The sequence below is a fragment of the Oncorhynchus masou genome, chromosome 9 (genome assembly GCF_036934945.1).
Source record: "Oncorhynchus masou masou isolate Uvic2021 chromosome 9, UVic_Omas_1.1, whole genome shotgun sequence".
In the NCBI taxonomy this organism is placed as follows: Eukaryota; Metazoa; Chordata; class Actinopteri; order Salmoniformes; family Salmonidae; genus Oncorhynchus; species Oncorhynchus masou.
In genome coordinates, this window is record NC_088220.1 from 19926706 (window position 1) to 19947083 (window position 20378).

Genomic DNA, 20378 nt, shown 5'->3' on the forward strand with positions numbered 1-20378 from the left:
AAAAACGGGATATAGATAAACCAACAATGTGAGTTCAGTCAACACAGTATAATTAGATATTTACATACAGGAATATTTATAAATTCAAAGAAAAGAGAGCATTCCCTAAGTCACATCTGTTATGTTTTTATATGCTTATATTTCTGCCAACAATTAAAGCAGACCTTTTTCTCCTTTCCTTATTAGTGATATAAGAGTTCACACTATTTTACCTCATATAATATGCACATTAATGGTAAGGTTATATAAATACACTGTACATATGGTATTCTAGAGGATTAAGTTTTACATTCAAGTGTAATTGTCAGATTAGATTAGGGACTTATGTTGTGGCTCAGATCACCTGAAGATATGTTGCTTTGAAGTCACTTCCTAGAGCATTTTTTGCATTGCATTTGTAAATTCCTGAGTTCATAAGCACTGGGTCTTGTATGACCAAGCTGCCCTCAACCGTCATGTGAATTCCTCCCTGTGCCGTGAAACGGTTGTTGGGAACAAGTGTGGTTCTTCCAGGTAGAGTCCATGTTATCTCAGGCTTTGGTATGCCTGCAGCGATGCAGTTAAGTGTTACTGATGAACCTCTGTGGACTCTAGTGATGGAAGGGGGTGCGTTTGTGATACTTGGAGGATACACCATAACTGCAACTGGGTATGACAACGCAGATGACCCAAATGTGTTGGTGGCCTTGCAGACGTAGGTTCCCCTGTCAAATGTGGCGACCTCTTTGAGTTGAAGTGTGCCGTTTGATAAAAATGTAATTCTCCCAATAACCTGGGGCTTGTCCAGGACCAGGCCGTTTGGTAGGGTCCATGTGATTGAGGCCTGTGGCCAGCCATCCACAGAGCACGGCAGGTTCAGAATTTGGCCAAACGTGATCTTCATGATCCCTGTTGTGCCTCGAATCACAGGCTTTCTTCCTGGTTCTAGAGCGTATCGCTTCTCTGCAGTCCCAGCCACGTTTTTCGCCAGACAACGGTAAACCCCTTTGTCAGCTGTCACTGGCTGGTCGATGCGCAACGTCCCGTTTCCTCTATAGTGAGTGAAGTGTTGATGTCTAGTGCCTGGCATCAGCGCTGTGCCATTTGGCAGGATCCAAACAAACTCTGGGTTTGGCTTACCGCGGGCAGGACACTCCAGAGTGACATCACTTCCATCTTGTTTTATTGGTAAAATCTCAATGTTCGGCATGGCGAAGCTTGGCTTCTCTGCTATGGATGCCACTTCAAGCTCAATTGCCAGGCTTGCTTCTCCCAAGTGATTTTTGGCCAAACACACATACTGACCCTCGTCTGTCTTCCTCACTCCACGTAGCTCTAGACTCCCATTCTTGTGGACTTGGAAGCGTCCTCCCAGGTAAGGTGTTGGCAGAGAGAGGCCGTAGGGTGCGGCCCAGGAAATGTGTGGCTCAGGCTTGCCTTCCGCTCTGCAGTCGAGCAGTGTTGTCTGATAAGATACTGCCAACACTTTCATACTGCTTCTTCCACCTTGTTCATTGATGTGTGGCTCTCTTGGTTCTACTTGTATCTTAATGTTCTTGATGTCATCCCCAGCAGAACTCCTTGCCACACAAGCATACTTCCCTTGGTCGGCCAAAGTCACCTTCTTTATCACCAAAGTCCCATCATCTAAGGTTTGGTATTTGGTTGAAGAGGATGTGATGACGTCATTGCTTGGGGAGAGCCACACAATGGTTGGTGGAGGCTCCCCAGTTGCCTGACACGTCATATAGGCAGACTCTCCTAGTCGGGCCGTGAGCAACAGCTGAGCCTTGGATGTGATTCTGGGGAAGTCAGGGCCTACTTTGATGCTCACCTTCATCTCATCCTCCCCCAGTTCATTCTTAGCATGGCATGTATAGTCCCCCTCATCCTTCTTTCCCATCTGCTGCAGCAACAGTGTTCCATTCCCGAAGATGACATAGCGGCGAGAACGGGTGCCGCTGTCGTCCGACTGTAGGGCGTTGTTGATCAAGGTTCCATCAGGGAGGCTCCAGGACACCTCTGGGTCAGGGAGGCCTGAGGCAACACAGTCCACCTGGAAGTTCTCCCCGGAGGTCACCCTCTTCTGAGCTGTGGCCAGATGTTCGATCTTAGGTGGCATCATGAGCACCTGCACCTGGAACAGCTCCATGTCCTCACCGTTGGGCCTCTGGAACATACACAGGTAGCTACCTCCGTCTTTTTCAGTCAGCTGCAGGATCCGTAAGGTCCCATTGGAGAACACGGTGACCGGTCTCTCAGGGCTGATTATGAAAGAAATAGACACACAATATTAATGTTTTTAACAAGGGTTGGAACCGGTTCAGAGTACAGAACCGAAAACCAGAAAAGAACAATTACTTGAAGAAAAGAACCCAAACCCGAAAGTGATCTATACTGTTCCGGAACAGAACTGTCATTTTAGTTAATAACATTTTATGTTACTGGCAATTTTTTCCAGTCCCACAAAAATCGCAACAAAGTGCTTCAAGGCAAGCTTCCTCCATCCTCTCTATTAACCATAAACATTTCTGTTGCATCTCACACCCTACACTGTGACTGGCAGCACAGTGTGTGTTTGTCTGTCATTATGATTAAACCATGCTGTTATGACAAAATGCAATTTGCTTTTAATGACTTCACTATACAGATTAAACCACTTACCCACTACACAGCAAACTCCTCTATCCTCTCTGATTGGTGAAGTAATTTAATGTCGAGCTAAATGTAAAAAAAATATATATATATACATATATATATATACAGTGGGGCAAAAAAATATTTAGTCAGCCACCAATTGTGCAAGTTCTCCCACTTAAAAAGATGAGAGGCTTGTAATTTTCATCATAGGTACACTTCAACTATGACAGACAAAATGAGAAAAAAAAATCCAGAAATTCACATTGTAGGATTGTTCATATATATCAGAGGTTTGAAAAGGAACAAAAAGGAATGACATGAGCCGGTACTTTTGGGGGATTCTAACCGGTTCAGAACTTTATTTTGCTGCTCAGAACAGTGGAACATAACAAAAAACAATTATGGTTCCGTTCAGAACGAAACAATTTGAAAATAATTTTGGTTCCAACCCCTGGTTTTTAATCAGAAATGCAATATGATTTTAGTGACATTGAGAACATTTTAAAATGTATTATGTTGTAAGATACATTCTAATCAAATTATGTGCAATAATTTACACCATTTCGTTACGCTGGATTTTCAATTACAGTGTAATTATGTAATGTAAATGCACAATAGATACTTTGTATTTGTACAACGGTGCTTCTCCCATTTCCTGCTTCTCTTGTCTTACTGAATACTGTGCCACTAGTGTTCCACTGTTTGGGAACCATGTTGAGCAGGAATTAATTGGGTGTACTCGACAGACGCCCTGCAAATTGACCGTAAGGATATTTTTACACTGAAAAAAATGCCGTTTTTTTTAAAGGTTCTTCCTCAACTCTTAATGTTCCTTAGAGAACCCTTGCCCGATAAAGAACCTTTGAGTTCAGTGTGGGGTTCTTGACGTGGCATCTACGGTCTTTAGAATTCTAAAAGGTTATTTAGATGGAAGCATGTCCATTTAATAGCACACAGAAAATTGGCCAGTGTTGATATTTCAGTGTAACATTTCTAGTATTGATTCAAGAGTTAAATTAACAATCAGTGGTGTAAAAGAAAACATGTGTTGGTGTTAATAACGGAGTTGAACTAAAACCACGCCTATCATTACCATATTTCCCAGCATGCTCTATTGCAGGTTGATTTTTGGTTTATATCTATGTTTTTGCATGTGTAATATTATTCTACTCAAATATAAATAACAAGTTTTCTGAACTAATCAAATCGGTTACTTGGACTTATTGCACCCATTATTAAAATGGTTGTTCCAGTTTAGATGTTGGCTATCCCCACTCTGGGTGCCTTCCAATTGGAAATACACATCACTTTGCAAACCAGAATAATGTGACTGGTATCCCTGATATGGCCTGTAAACTATAAAAGACCATTGTATTAGAGTAAAACGGGCCTAAAAATTAGGCTTTATGAAATAGGTATTGTATTGTCTTAAATCATTGAATTTGAATGATAACACATTAATTTAGGATCTCACTTGGTGAAGGCCACAGGCCTGAAAATGAATGAATGCAGCAACCATTTCTCTTTGACAATCAAGCACAGTCATGGGTGGTACTGGTAACTAAAATTCACTCAAAAGGCACCCTGGGCAATATGAACATAATGCTCAACACCTTATTGAGTGTGTGTAATTCTTCAAAGAACCATCCCATTTAAGGTTATTCAGAGAACCTAAAATGGTTCTCCAATGGCATTGCTCTGGAGAACCTTATTTTTTATTTTTTAAGAATGTAGTCTGACAGTGGGACCCATCAGGCTTTCTGACCCTGAGATCACAGGCTGGTTGACCGTGGTCAGGCTCCAGCAGATAGCTTGTTTTGAATTACACTAATTGTGTTTGAAAAAAATAATTGTGTTTGATTAAACCTCCCTGAAATTGAGGGCTGTAATAGAGTTGAGAAGTTCTTTATAAGGTCACTGGAGGGAAAGCGATTAGAATGATAGTACAGATAATTTAGCTTAATGAATAATTACAGCTATTCTTCAGATCTCTGATACCTAATCGATATCAGCACAGTGTATTATTATTATTATAGGAAAACTCCTATATAGGGTTGACTATGGCAGGGTAGCCTAGTGGTTAGAGTGTTGGACTAGTAACCGGAAGGTTGTGAGTTCAAACCCCCGAGCTGACAAGGTACAAATCTGTCTTTCTGCCCCTGAACAGGCAGTTAACCCACTGTTCCCAGGCTGTCATTGAAAATAAGAATGTGTTCTTAACTGACTTGCCTGGTTAAATAAAGGTAAAAAAAATAAATAAATAAACTAGCATGGTGGAGTTACCTGTAGCGATGTTCCAGCAATGTTTTGGATGGTAGCTGCCACAGAGTGCCACGGGGAGTGCCAGTGGACTCTGGACAGTGCAGGTACACAGTGGAGCCATACATGGCTGTGACTCTGTGCTGTTGGGAGGGGTGGTGTGACAGTCGCAGGCTGGGGACCTCCTGCCTGGCCTTCAGGTACAGAACTCTCCTGGCCGCGCCCACTGCGTTGGTCACAGAGCACTCATACCTCCCCGAGTCTTCCGGAGAGATGTTCTTGATGTACAGCGTCCCATTGGGGAAGACAAACAGTCTCCTGCCGAGGATCTGGGAGGGTTTGACATGTACCCCTGCAGGGAGGGTCCACTTTAGCACGGGCGCAGGCTCTCCCTTGGCAGTGCAGTGGACGTACACACTTCTCCCTTCCTGGATGACAATGCTCTCCGAGGCCTCCTCATTGATGGTGGGCGGAGCGCTGCCACGTGGATGTGAAAAGTCACTGTGTCAGCTCCGGCCGCATTGCTAGCGATACACCTATAGTCGCCTTTACTGGAGAAGTTAGCTGATTGGATCCTCAGGGTGCCGTTAGCCAGCAGAGAGGCTGACCTGTCAAGAGCTCCCACATCACGCACAAAGGTCCTGTCTGGAAGAATCCAGGAGATCTGAGCCTGGGGCTTGCCAGAGGCTACACAGTCTAAGCTTATAGCCTTCCCCAAATACACTGGGACCTCTCTGGAGTGGGGACCTATGATTTTGGGAGGCTGGGTCAGCACAGCCAAGGTAATGACCATTCGGTCCGAGCCAAATGTGTTTTGTGCCGTGCAGAGGTACTGGCCTCTGTCCTGTAGCTGAATGTTTTTAATCACAAAGGTGCCGTTCTTTACAACTTCAAATCTCTGTCCGTGTTTTGTGTTTGCTTGGACGGTAGCACCTGTTGTTGAAAAGAGAGAGAAGCACATCATTGGTACTCTGGATTAGGCTTGCGTCCTTATGTTAATGCAGTGAATTATTTTGTCGTTTTTGTCAAGGGTCTCTCTGTCAAATATTACAGCATGAGTTGAGCACACTCAGGTGGTGCCATTTTGTTAATATATTATACAAATGTCTTTATTTTATTTTTATTTAACCTTTATTTTACCAGGTAGGCTAGCTGAGAACAAGTTCTCATTTACAAATGCGACCTGGCCAAGATGAAGCAAAGCAGTGCGACACAAGCAACAACAGAGTTACACATGGAATAAACAAACATACAGTCAATAATACAATAGAAAAAGTCTATATACAGTGTGTGCAAATGAGGTAGGATAAGGGAGGTAAGGCAATAAATAGGCCACAGTGGCGAAATAATTACAATATAGCAATTAAACACTGGAGTGATAAATGTGCAGAAGATGAGTGTTCAAGTAGAGATACTGGGGTGCAAAGGAGCAAAAAAATAAAAATAAATAACAGTATGTGGATGAGGTAGTTGGATGGGCTGTTTACAGATGGGCTATGTACAGGTGCAGTGATCCTTGAGCTGCTCTGACAGCTGGTGCTTGAAGTTAGTCAGGGAGATTTGAGTCTCCAGCTTCAGTGATTTTTGCAGTTAGTTCCAGTCATTGGCAGCAGAGAACTGGAAGGAAAGGCGGCCAAATGAGGAATTGGCTTTGGGGGTGACCAGTGAAATATACCTGCTAGAGCGCGTGCTATGGGTGGGTGCTGCTATGGTGACCAATGAGCTGAGATAAGGCGGGGCTTTACCTAGCAAAGACTTATCCTTACCTGGAACCAGTGTGTTTGGCGACGAATATGAAGTGAGGGCCAGCAAACGAGAGCATACAGGTCGCAGTGGTGGGTTGTATATGGGGCTTTGGTGACAAAACGGATGGCACTGTGATAGATTGCATCCAATTTGCTGAGTAGAGTGTTGGAGGCTATTTTGTAAATGACATTGCCGAAAGACAAGGATCGGTAGGATAGTCCGTTTTACGAGGGTATGTTTGGCAGCATGAGTGAAAGATTCTTTGTTTGCGAAATAGGAAGCCGATTCTAGATTTAATTTTGGATTGGAGATGCTTAATGTGAGTTTGGAGGGAGAGTTTACAGTCTAACCAGATACCTATGTATTTGTAGTTGTTCACATATTCTGTCAGAACTGTCCAGAGTAGTGATGCTGGACGGGCGGGCAGGTGCTGGTAGCGATCGGTTGAAGAGCATGCATTTAGTTTTACTTGCATTTAAGAGCAGTTGGCGGCCACGGAACGAGAGTTGTATGGCATTGAAGCTCGTCTGGATATTAGTTAACACAGTGTTCAAAGGGGGGGCAGAAGAATACAGAATAGTGTCGTCTGCGTAGAGCTGGATCAGAGAATCAGCAAGAGCGACATCATTGATGTACACAGAGAAGAGAGTCGGCCCGAAGATTGAACCCGGTGGCACCCCCATAGAGACTGCCAGAGGTCCGGACAACAGGCCCTCTGATTTGACACACTGAACTCTGTCTGACAAGTAATTGGTGAACCAGGCGAGGAGGTCATTTGAGAAACCACGGCTGTTGAGTCTGCCGATAAGAATGTGAAGATTGACAGAGTCGAAAGCCTTGGCCAGGTCGATGAATACAGATGCACAGTATTGTCTCTTATCAATGGCAGTTATGATATCGTTTAGGACCTTGAGCATGGCTGAGGTACACCCATGACCAGCTCGGAATCCAGATTGCATAGCGGAGAAGGTACGGTGGGATTCGAAATGGTCGGTGATCTGTTTGTTAACTTGGCTTTCGAAGACCTTAGAAAGGCAGGGTAGGATAGATGTAGGTCTGTCTAATCCTTTGCAGCCTCAATTAACCTATGCATATATTATTTCTGCTGCTCCTTGAATGTTAACAAGCTTGTAAAATATAGTATTTCTGTTGGATATTATTCTTTACGATGGTAAGCTCACAAGAGCCTGAAGTCAAAATATTTATGCCATGCATTACAGAGAGACTATACTGTAATTCCCTGCAGAGAGGCAATAATTGTTTCTACCCTTCAAAGTCTTTCACAGTAAAAGTGTTTAAATACCTGTGGAGACTTTAGTCCAGGAGAGCGCTGGCTGTGGGTCTCCTGATGCTTCACAGGGCAGCAGCACATCACCCTCAGCCAGGGCAGACACACTGACTGTGTTCACAGAGCTGATCCTAGGCTTCACCCCACTACCCATCAAGTTGGGGAATGGCAGGGCCGTGCTCAGCCTCCTCTGGCCCCAGTGGCTGTAGTGCCAGCGGCTGCCGTACAGGACACTGGCTGTAGAGTAGGGCCTGTTGGTGGGCACGGGGAGGGAGGTGGTGGGGGGCACAGGCCAGTAGTTGTATGACTGAGTGGGAGGCTGGTAGTGAGGTCTAGGTGTAGGGTGACTGATCTTGGGCTTAGTTGTCACTCTCTTCCCTAGCTGTGAAATACGGTCCAGCTGAGCCTGTCTGTATCTGTTTCTGAGCTTGGAGAGCATTAAGAGGTCCTGCTGTCGGGTCCTGCTGGCTGGGCCTGGGCTCCTGTGGGGTGGGTGGTAGGTCAGCGGGGCTGCCATGCCACTGCCCGGTGAAGCAGAGATGAACGCTGTGGGCCTGACAGTCTCAGCTGTGATTTCTGGTCGATTGGTGACCCCAACTCCCTGGCCCCCTGGGTGGGGGAAAAGCATGGGCCTCTCCGTAAAGAAAGGATGTGGCCCTGAACCATGAACTGAGGGCCACACTTGTAAGCGGCTATAAGGCCAATAGGGGGTGGGAGCGCGGGGTGGAGGGGTGGTTTGAACTCTCATTTGGACATTCTGTTGGTAGATCCAGGGGTGGATGGGGAGACTGGGACTGTCAGGTTTCATTTGAGAGTGATCCTCCTCCTTTTTATATGAGTTTCTGTGTGTGTTCCTCAGAAAATCCTCCCGAGCAACACTGCCTTTTGCAACGGTTCTCAAATGTGTTTGTGTCTTATCTTGTGATTTTTTAGGAGTTGGATTTAGAAAATGTACTTTTGTTAAAGGGGTTTCTGGCTTTGCAGCTCCTTTATCTGAATCGTCAAGTTTAGTCAGTATGGGTGTTGCCATAGCAACCGTATCATGTGACAAATTAGGTTTTAAATTAATGTTATAATTAATATGAGTGTGCTTTGTTGTTGGGGATGTTTGCCTGTTTTGGGTAGTCTGTCTAATAACATCCTGTTTTTTTAAGTTCTCCCATGTCCTCTCCTGTCCAGGCACCTCAGTTGGGGGAGGTAGATTTTCTGCTGAGGTGATTGTCTCTGGTGTAGGCACATGCTCTCTGTTTGAAAGGTTAACTATACTAAGGTCTTTCATCTCTGGTGTTAATGATTTTATGTGAATGCTATCTGATTTGTCTGTAGCAGTGTTGGGATTAATGATCGGATCAACAGGCTCATTGTTATCATGTGTTGAAATAGTGGGTATGTGTTCTGTAATATTGTCCTCCATTTTAGAATTGTCGTTTTGCGATGCAGTAGATTCTTGTTTTTCCACTCTTGTTGCGGGTTGAGGGAGTGTCGTCTGTGGTTTGTGTGATGAGGGGAGGGAGGGTTTCTGAGGTCGAACCCGTCTCTGTGGGGGTCTGCCCCGTCTGTAAGGGGGTCTTCGTCTGTTTGTCCAAATAGGATTGTTCTTCTGGTTCACTCTCTCTCTCTCCCTCCCCACATGCTTGTCTTCTAGATGCATTGGTTGTGTGACGGATTGAGGAGCTTCTGTAATAGACAGATTTATGACCGAGTCTGAATCTGGGTTTGGACCTCCTCCTCTACCATGGTTCACAAGTAATGCTTTCCCTCTTGGGGCCTGTGTCACATGTTTTCTAGGTGGAGGATGTAAAGGTTCAGGTTGCTTTTCGGAAAAGTCCAATTCACCTTCTGTTTCTGCATGGTGACTTGTTTTAGAATGGCTCTTGGTGGGCTTTTTAGTTGTGGTTGTTCTGGTAGTTGAAGGGGGAACAGTAGTAGTTGTTGTGGTTGTTGTAGTTTTTCTCATGGTAGTGGTAGTAGGAGTGGTAGTAGGAGTAGTAGTGGTTTAGGAGTAGTAGTGGTGGTAGTAGTAGTGTGTTTAGGAGTAGTAGTGGTGGTAGTAGTAGTGTGTTTAGGAGTAGCAGTGGTAGTAGTGGGTTTAGGTAGTAGTAGTAGTAGTGGGTTTAGGAGTAGTAGTAGTAGTGGTGGGTTTAGGAGTAGTAGTGGTAGTAGTAGTAGTGGGTTTAGGAATAGTAGTAGTAGTAGTGGTTTAGTAGTAGTAGTAGTGGGTTTAGGAGTAGTAGTAGGTGTAGTAGTGGGTTTAGGAGTAGTAGTGGTAGTAGTGGTAGTAGTAGTAGTAGTGGGTTTAGGAGTAGTAGTAGTGGTTTTGGCTGTCATTGTCGTTGCTGTTTTTGTTGTTGGTGTAGTTGGTGGTGGTCTTGTAGGCGGTAGTGTCGGAGGTTTAGCATTAGCTTTGGCTAGGATCTCAGCCCAGCGGTTGGGGTCGAGCTCCTTGACAGACTTATTAGGTTTCCTCTTGTTATCCTTGATCCTCTTCCCTTTCATACCAGGGCGTAAAAACCCTCCAGGGTACCTCTGTTGTCCACCCACCCTCTTAGGAGACTGTGTAGCATGGGGGCCTTTTATCTCCTGGAACCCTGACCCCTCACCTTCATCCTCCTTACTCCCAAACAAAGGTGATTCTCCCCTGGCTGTTTCAACACCAGGTGATTCTTTCTCAACCTCTTCTTTTGCATCCGAGTCTTTCTCCCCTGTGACGACCACGAGATGAGCCAACATGTCTACTCCATAGAGGTTAGCAGCCAAACAGCTGTACTCCCCAGCGTCCTCATGAGTTGTCTTTTTGATCACCAGGGATCCATTTTGATTGACATAGACCCTCCCCTTTGGCTGCGACGGTTGTAGGATCTGATTTTTAGGGAGGTACCAGCGTGTCTCGCTAGGCTGTGCTGAGTTCACATAGCAGGGGAGTGAGAGGGACTCCCCGCTCTCCACTTCCATCTTCTTCCCATTTAGAGTGTTCGGACTGAGCAGGCGTTCTTTCACTGTCAACCTCACAGGCACCATGTCCACATCAGTCTCTGTGCGGACTAGACAGTGATACAGCCCAGAGTCAGACACACTAGCATTTCCAATGACCAGTCTGCCTCCCTCAGACACCAGCCGGGAATTAGATTCTTCCAGGATAGATAGATCTGGGAGCATCCACTCCACAGACTGTGACCCTGAACTGATAACTGTACACCCCAGACTGACCTCTGAACCCTCCAGCACAGATTGAACTCTCCCAGGGCTTCCTCTCTTTATTAGGGCCCAGGAGGAAGTCACATCCTCCTGCTCTCCCCTACCACTGATGTGCTTGGAGATGAATGTGGTAAAGTCCAGCACCAGTTTTTTCGTGGTGGTTTGCCGTCTGTTCAGCTGCAGGGTGACCTTTGGTTGGAGGAGCCACGTCGGTTCAGCCATTAAGTGTCCTTTGAGATCTGTAAAGTAAGGGGATTCCTCGTTGTGTCCCTGGGAGTACTGAAACGTGACTCTGCTGGTGTTCTCCCTCCTCATCCCCCTCTCCAAGAGAGCAGGGCTCTCGTAGTAGTAGGCCACCAGCCTCCAGAGGTTCTGCAGAGCGTCCCGGTCGATCTCACACTCCAGCAGGCTGACCAGGCTCACGTTGACCGCCACCTCTCCGGACGTCCGCAGGTTCTCCCATGTCACGGAGGAGCTCTCGCTGGGCCGCCGGACATCGCAGGCCACGTGTGCTTTGTTCCCGTGGTTGTCGGTCAGGACGAATGTGAGGTGGCCCAGGGGACGTTCCAGGTCCCTGGTGTAGGGCAGGTCGGGCTCTGAGTCCGCATCGTCCCAGCCGGGGCTGTCCCACTGCTTCAGATCGGACACCAGAGTGGGCCGCTCACAGACCAGCTGGCCAGCAGACAGTCCCAGGACCTGGCTGCCATTTAAGGACTGAGGTGAGGAGCAGACAGCACAGCTCTCACCAGAGGCAGCGTCCCGCTCCTTCTTACACTTAATCACTCCTGACAGACAGACAGACAGACAGACAGCACCACAGACAGCACCACAGACAGCACCACAGACAGACAGACAGACAGACAGACAGACAGACAGACAGACAGACAGACAGACAGACAGACAGACAAAGAAAGAAGAGGTGAGGGTGTCAGATTGTCATTTTTCAGTTTGTTTACCTTAAAATTGGTTCAGAGAAAGTTACAGATTACTGCACGCTAATTAGAGCATTGTTTAGTGATCGAGTCATGCAACTATTTATAAATATTAGCAGTCCAACTGGGTCAGAGGAAACAGCACATAAACACTCACATTGATGTATTATACACATGGACCCAATCATTGTTGTGAAGTGAATGACAAATATGTATGTGTTGGAGTGTATGGCAGACACTGGAGAAATATACAGCACAAACAACTAAAGAGAGAGAGAGATAGGTCAGAGAGACAGAAAGAGAAAGAGGGAGAGGCAGGAGAGAGAGGGCAGAGAGACAGAAAGAGGGAGAGGCAGGAGAGAGAGAGAGGGCAGAGAGACAGAAAGAGAGAGACAGATAGATGGGAGAGAGAGAGAGAGGTCAGAGAGACAAAGAGATAGATAGAGACTGGAAAGAGAGAGAGAGAGAGAGGCCTCACCCTCATGTTTGTTGTTCCACTCTAGCAGCCACTGGAGATGGCAGTCACAGGTCCAAGGGTTGCCATGCAGGGAGAGCAGCTCCAGTTTGCTGAGGGGCATCAGGGTCCCAGGCTGGAGGTAGTGCAGCTGGTTGTCCGACAGGTGGAGGTGACGCAGCCCAGAGCTCCAGAAGTTCCCCAGGAGAGAGAGGGTGATGAAGCTGTGTGGGTGGAGGTCCCTCAGCTTGTTGCCCTCTAGCTGTAGGAGTTTTAATGATGTTAGCCCACTGAAGGTGTACGGCTCGATGAAGTCTATGTTGTTGCGGTCCAGGTGGAGTCGCACCAGGCTGACCAAGCCCTCAAACATACCAGGGGTGATGGCCTCCAGCTTGTTGTAGCTCAGCTTCAGAATCTGGCAAAAAATAGAAATTGGTTAAAAAAAATGTAACATTTAAATGTTTTACAATATGGTTGCCTGTAGACAAGTGACTGAATATTTAATAGTGAGACACAATCCCCTGACTGTTATGCATCTATGTAGGTTATCCTTCTTGTCTTGAATGAGACGACAGACTCCCCTTGGTGCCAGCCTGTCTGTCGGGGGAACTCACCTGCAGAGAGCGCAGGCTGTAAAATGCTCCTGGAGACACGGTCGTGATATCATTCCCATGGAGCATAAGCATCTCCAGCTGGCGGAGTTGTGTGAACTCTGACCCCCCCACGGCCTGGAGGCTGTTATAGCTACACAGAGAGACATCGAGAGGGAGGGACAACATGAGAATGTTGCAGGAGCTGCCTGCCTGTGTGAAATATAAACAAGTAAAGAGCCAATAATCCTGAGAAATCCTCAAAGACATGGAACAGATCAAGCAATCCTTTGGCAGGGAAAGTTAAAATATGTGAGCCATTCCAACCCCCCACATCTACCGTAGATTGTTGGGTGCAAGTACAGGGCGTTCTTTAAAAACGCTTATATATCAGTTCAATTCCCATAACCCAGAGCACCCCATAGTTTCTTGTAAATAGGCTACCATGTTATACTGGGCTGTCAAATAAAGTGTAACCAGAACATGTTGGCCTATTATATTGGATATTATTAAGATAGAGGACCCGACAGTCTGCTTACACTGAACAAAAATAGAAACACAACATGTACAGTGTTGGTCCCATCTTTCATGAGCTGAAATAATAAATATTTCTCACAAATTTTGTGCACAAATTTGTTTACATCCCTGTTAGTGAGTATTTCTCCATTGCCAAGATAATCCATCCACCTGACATGTGTGGCATATCAAGAAGCTGATTGAACAGCATGATCATTAAAAGGGTACCTGCTGTCTCGACCTCTGAATGATCGGCTATGAAAAGCCACCTGACATTTACTCCTGCGGTGCTGACCTGTTGCAACCTCTACAACCACTGTGTTGCAACCTCTACAACCACTGTGTTGCAACCTCTACAACCACTGTGTTGCAACCTCTACAACCACTGTGTTGCAACCTCTACAACCACTGTGTTGCAACCTCTACAACCACTGTGTTGCAACCTCTACAACCACTGTGTTGCAACCTCTACAACCACTGTGATTATTATTTGACACTGCTGGTCATCTACGAACATTTGAACATCTTGAAGAACAATCTGGACTTAATGGCCATATACTCTTATAATCCCCACATGGCACAACCAGAAGAGGACTGACTACCCCGCAGAGCTTGGTTCATCTCTAGGTTTCTGCCTTTCTAGGGAGTTTTTCCTAGCCACGGTGCTTCTACATATTTATTGCAGTGAACGAAAGTAAGTCCACAAAGTGAACATTTTTGTATGGAGGTCAATGAGAGAGTGTTGACTTTTGTTAACACATTGTTAATTTGCTACGTGAGGTGTATTTGATAGAATAGAAGTTTTATCATGGTTAGGCTGTTATGTTTTTATTTAACTAGGCAAGTTAGTTAAGAACAAATTCTTATTTACAATGACGGCCTACCCGGGCTAAACCCAGACGATTCTGGGCCAATTGTGCACCGCCCTATGTGCCTCCCAATCACAGCCAGATGTGATGCAGCCTGGATTAAAACTAGGTACTGCAGTGACACCTCTTGCATTGAGATGCGGTGTCTTCGACCACTAAACCACTCGGGAGCAATGGCTATGAAGGTGTTGCTATAAGTGGACTCACGTGACATTTGAAAAAACAACAACTTTATAATGGAGTTGTGCTTGTTGTCAGAGATAGAGGACTCATCATGGATATTATCTGTTTTAGCAAAATGGCTTCCACCATTTTAAAGTAGTCACCTGGGTGGGGATTCATCTGAGTTGGGAGCAAACAGCCAATGAAGAAGAAGAAAAATGGACTACTTTAACATGGAGATAGACTCAGTAGCTGCCCGTGCAGCTGCCCGTGCTGTCACAGACACTATAATGTTCACACGCATATCTGCCCTCTTATTGCCTAGAATGGTCCCACCTGATTTTGCTGCCTCCCTCCCAACTTCCATCTTTCAGGACATGCATTACCATTGTTAGAGTGGTCACTTGACCGTCTTGACAATATAATAGACAATCCTTGGGAAGGTATACACTTGTTTCCCCGTGGACCGGTTTGTACATGAAACATTCTCCATTCAGGCTACAAAGGCGCAGATATCCTCCTTAACTCTATTTAATGGCATGCTCTCTGGACAGACGAGTCAAACATATAACCTCTGGCCTCAATTAGAAATGTTATGTTTGTCGAAAACCAAACACTGCGTTCAAACAGAAGAACCTCATCTCATCAAACGTCAAGAATGGTGGTGGGAGTGTGATAGTTTGGGGATGCTTTGCTGCCTCTGCACCTGGACCTATCAATGACACAACCATGAATTCGGCATTGTATCAGAAGATTCTAGAAGAGAATGCCAGGCTATCCGTTCTTGTGCTGAAGCTGAACCGAAAGTTAATCATGCAGCAAGACAATGTTCCTAACCTGGCACGCAGATCTACCAAAGAATGGCTGCAGAAGAAGAAATTCCGCATTTTAGAATGGCCTAGACAAAGTCCGTACCGAAACCCCATGGGAATGGGGCAGGACCTGACGCCAGCTGTCCATACAAGGAAACCAGAACATGCCATTTTGCAAACACTCCAGAGCATGACATTTTGACATCACATGACTATAGCTCACAACCTTGTCACACTCCAGAACATGACATTTTGACATCGTCACATGATGAAAGCACTCCAGAACATTACATTTTGACATCATATAATGATAGCTTACAACCTCGTCACACTCCAGAACATGACATTTTGACATCATTAAATATAACATTTCTACAGTATTTGGAATACAGGAGCAGTCTTACCCCAGGTTAACCCTCTCTGTGTCCTTGGGCAGGTTACGTGGGGCAGAGGTGAGGTGGCGGAAGGTGCAGTGTACCTCCTTGATGCCAGGGCAGCTGCAGCCTCTGGGGCATGGGGCACACAGGGCCAGCGGAGAGAGGAGCAGCACCAGCAATAACAGCACTGCCCTCAGTCTCAGCCAGGGAGCCAGGACAGTGACACCCTCAGCAGCCATGGCAGGTCTCTCACGCCATCATCCGACCTGGGACAACATGAAGACACACGAGGGAAGGTTAGTGTGCTTCAGCAGTTTCACTTTGTAAATGGTATAGCTATTGTTATTGTGATTGAACATTTGCAAACTCTAGAATACCTGTAATAGTGCAAATAAATCAAAATCTTCTTAAGTGGTAGGACAACATGCTAACATTACAAAAGCACAAAGGGCTGGAGTGGTATTAAACTGTTGAAAGTAGGCCTAGCTACAGTGTTTGGTTATATTCATTGCTGCATCTCTTGCTATCGTAACGTTGTCCTTCACTCTTAGAGAAAAAGGGTTCCAAAAGGGTTCTTTGGCTTCTTTAGGGTTTTTCTCCCCATAGGAGCATCCTTTTGTGTCCCAGCCAGGTAGAATGGAACCCAAAAAGGTTTTTACTTGAAACCAAAAGGTTTTAACTTGCAACCAAAAAGGTTTCTTCAAAGGGTTCTCCTATCGGGACATCCGAAGAACCCTTTAACGTTAAGAGTGTAAGAATTATGGGAATGAGTTTTAGAATATTGTTTTAGATGTTTCATATCCAAATGCATGGAGCTACTGCTGAATTCATAGGGGAAAAAACCCATAAGATTCTTCCTTAGAAAATGCAAAGCATTAAATAGTTATTGCATGCCTGTGCTAGCAGGCCTACGCATTCGAGAGCTCAATTACAAAATCCCCCTTCAAAAGGTTGATGACAAGTACAGTGCCTCCCAAACTGCAAAATATTCACCTTGAGGGCAAATAAAACAAGCTACAGTTTCTTGTGTTGTTGGTGCGTTGCCTTGTGTGGACCCTGGTGGTTAGAGGCTGAGCTGTTTGTCATGCCGTGGGTGCAGAGGGTCTATGAGGGAGACATGATTTATCATGTCTGTCGTTGGTATGATAATGACCCATGATGAGTGAGCCAATTTTGGACAGTTTCCTCCCTCCCTCCCCCCCTTCCTGTCCCACCACCTTTGCTGACCCCAGCTGCATGTTGAAATACCCATCTGAGTGAGAATAAAACATACTGACAGCCCAGGCCAGCCCAGCCTAAAGGGACCCTGTAAGAGAGTGAAAATACACTCTGTCTGAGGAGGACAGGAGTTGGTGTACGAGTAATACGACCATAATATAGTCTTCAATCTGACTCCATTATCATGTGGATGCTGTTGGTCCATAAGCGTATCCAATGGGTCTAGTCAAGGAAGCTCGCCTTGCATTACCACTCTGAATACTGTACACTGAGTTTACAAAACACCTGCTCTTTCTATGACAGACTGACCAGGTGAATCCAGGTGAAAGCTATGATCCCTTATTGATGTCACTTTTTAAATAGACTTCAACCAGTGTAGATGAAGGGAAGGAGACAGGTTAAAGAAGGTTTTTTAAGTCTTGAGACAATTGAGACATGAATTGTGTATGTGTGCCATTCAGAGGGTGAATCGGCAAGACAAAATATTTAAGTGCCTTTGAATGGGGTATGGTAGTAGGTGCCAGGTGCACTGGTTTTGTGTCAAGAACTGCAACGCTGCTGGGTTATTCACGCTCAACAGTTTTCCATGTGTATCAAGAATGGTCCACCACTCAAAGGACATCCAACCAACTTGACACCACTGTAGGAAGCATTGGAGTCAACATGGGCCAGCATCCCTGTGGAACGCTTTCCACACCTTGTGGAGTCCATGCTTCGACAAATTAAGGCTGTTCTGTGAGGTACAACTCAATATTAGGAAGGTGTTCCTAATGTTTTATACACTCAGTAAGATACATGGTGTCCAAGATAACCGTTATGCAATTATTAAGAAGCTGAGAGACAAAGAGCTAACACTGTTCCTTGCGATTAAAGTCAGCGGTAAATTATTGAGTTAACCTTAGCTCAGAGCTGCACAGTTAAGAGGCCAAGCATATCTGCTATTTGTAGTATGAATAACATTTATCATTAGACCATACATAAAATAATAATTCACAGAATAATACTCAGACATATGAGGACTACCTTTCATATTCATTTAAAAGTAATCAGATTTATTACAGTTATGCAATAAGAATACACTTATCAAATGGTTCCTACCAGAAGTCTTCGATGTCAAAAGATACTAAATATCTAAAAGTCTAAAGGTATAAAACCCCACTATAGTGCCATGGAACCCTACACCAGGAGGTTTACAATGACTCCATGAACAAAGTTTCCACCAGTCTTTTGTTCTCTGTGGGAATGACCGGCGCTGGAGGAAGCCATGGATAAGGTATGTTTGACTCTTGTGATAGAAGTCAGATGGTCAGCCATCCAGGCATGGCCATAAATCATGATGGAGTCATCACGCTGGGCCTCGGCGCCTGCAAGTCGCTAGACACATCTTCATCACTGTCCTTCATCATCATCTCTTTATTTTTAGACTACAACCCAAAACACAGCACACACACATCACTGATGACAGGAGTGGAAATAGAGAGAGGTTTGTGGTTACAGCAGTCTATGCTACATGTTTGCTAGCCGTAAAAGTTTGTTAGCTGTGCTTTTAAATCATTGTCAGTAGGTGATCATGCAGGCTTTGCTGGGTATAAACTGTATTGTGTGAAAATGTACAAATGTATACCACAGTACTGAAAACACTCTCCAATCTTCGGTGCACACCTGATGACATGTCACGTACCACCAGAAGTTCATAACAAGTAACTGCCAGGCAGTTGGTCCTTACATTGATGGGTTTAACACAACCCACAGCTATACACTAGAGTGGACTTTCTCTACAGTCTTAAACCACCTGGCAGAGCTGAGGCACCACATGCCTGTAATGTATAATATATCTAATTCAGATCGAAATCACATGTGCTGTCTGGGAGTCAAAATAACACATATATGACAGCCATATGTTTCCCATATATGACAGCCATATGTTTCCCATATATGACGTAATGTATGTTATGAAGAACCTTCACGCTTTTTATTGAGATTTGAAGCAAATTGAAGATGCCATTTTAAATATTCAATTTTAGGGATATAATAAAATGAATCTCTCGGACTGTAAAATGTTGGGCTAAAGCCCCTTTTCCACATGTCTGTCTTTACTGTGAATTGTGATTAAGCGCTTCACTGTGAATTGCGGGTATGTATATCCTAACCACAGGTCAATCAGTCCAAAATGACAGGAACCATATAAAATAACATTCATGTATGTCTTGATTTAAGTGTTGAATTAGTTTCCAACTAGAATTGACTGTTTCTTATAGGTAAATGCTGTGGGTTTAAATAGCCTGTATGTTGACAAATCAAAGATTCTTCAGGCAATTGCTCTTTTGATAACGTATGGTAAATTAATTCAGTCAGACTTGGCATCAGTTGATTATTCACCTAAGAAAGGAATTTTGTGCATCAGCAATAACTTCTTGCACCAACAACAATGTGAACTTCACTATGTGGCAATATTCTTCAACTCTTGTCAAATACTGTATGTTGCTTACCTGGAAATTCCTCCAAGAAAAAGTTGGTTGACAGCAGTGTTCACAGTCGACAATAAGACACCAGTTTGGTCGAGGAGTGAGGTATCCAGTCTGTGTTTAGTCTTGTTGTGACGCTCTGAGGTAAACCAAGCAGCACTAGGTCTGTGTTAGGAGTGATGGAGGAGAGTTGGGTCTGTTTTAGAGAGGTGGGACCCTAGCTGAGTCTGCACTGGTCCACCCAGCCACACACATCTGGATTAGAGCTTAACTCTAACCCACTCCTCTCTTCCTGAGAGCCTGGCTATACAGGGGAGGAATGCTATGCTCTGGCTCTGCCTTTGCTTCTCTCTCCTCCACCCCCTCTATTCTCTCTCTCTCTCTCTCTCTCTCCACCCTCCCCTCTCTTATTCTAACACTGTGATTATTTATATCCTTTGGCTTGTCTGGTTGTTTTCTTCATAGAATATCATGAATGTAAAGATGATACATTTATAGTGTTTTACATATTTTCAGATATAGTTGAACAGGTTGGTATCAGATATATTCACATTAATACCCCCAAAGATAATTGCATTGAAAGCAATGTTGTCAAATACTTTTGAATTTTCCAAATTGTGAGGTTGCAATATACCCCCGCCCACCCGAATATACACCCCCCCACCCATCCACCTCCCCATTGTAAATATGAGTCAGACAGGTATTATTGTCAGATTGGGCTCTGACATTCCTGTCCCCCTTCTTCCTTTCACCTCCTAAACATATCTTCTTCCCCATGTCTGTGATGACAGGCTTTGCAGTTTGCACCCATCATCCATCCACAGTACCCCCACAGTACCCCCACCCCATCCATCCACAGTACCCCCCACCCCATCC

The 20378-nt window shown here is 45.0% G+C and overlaps 1 protein-coding gene across 1 annotated transcript; it reads right to left on the reverse strand.

Annotated features, from left to right (window-relative positions):
• Window positions 1-33: 33 nt before the first annotated feature.
• Window positions 34-19801, reverse strand: si:ch211-159i8.4 (matrix-remodeling-associated protein 5). The gene is given in 9 exon segments (XM_064972653.1): window positions 34-2243; window positions 4903-5353; window positions 5356-5811; window positions 7928-9902; window positions 10154-11892; window positions 12518-12908; window positions 13108-13237; window positions 15847-16085; window positions 19527-19801. Coding segments are annotated over 8 exon segments (7263 nt in total). The 5' UTR covers window positions 16059-16085; window positions 19527-19801; the 3' UTR covers window positions 34-334.
• Between the last annotated feature and the right edge of the window lie 577 nt (window positions 19802-20378).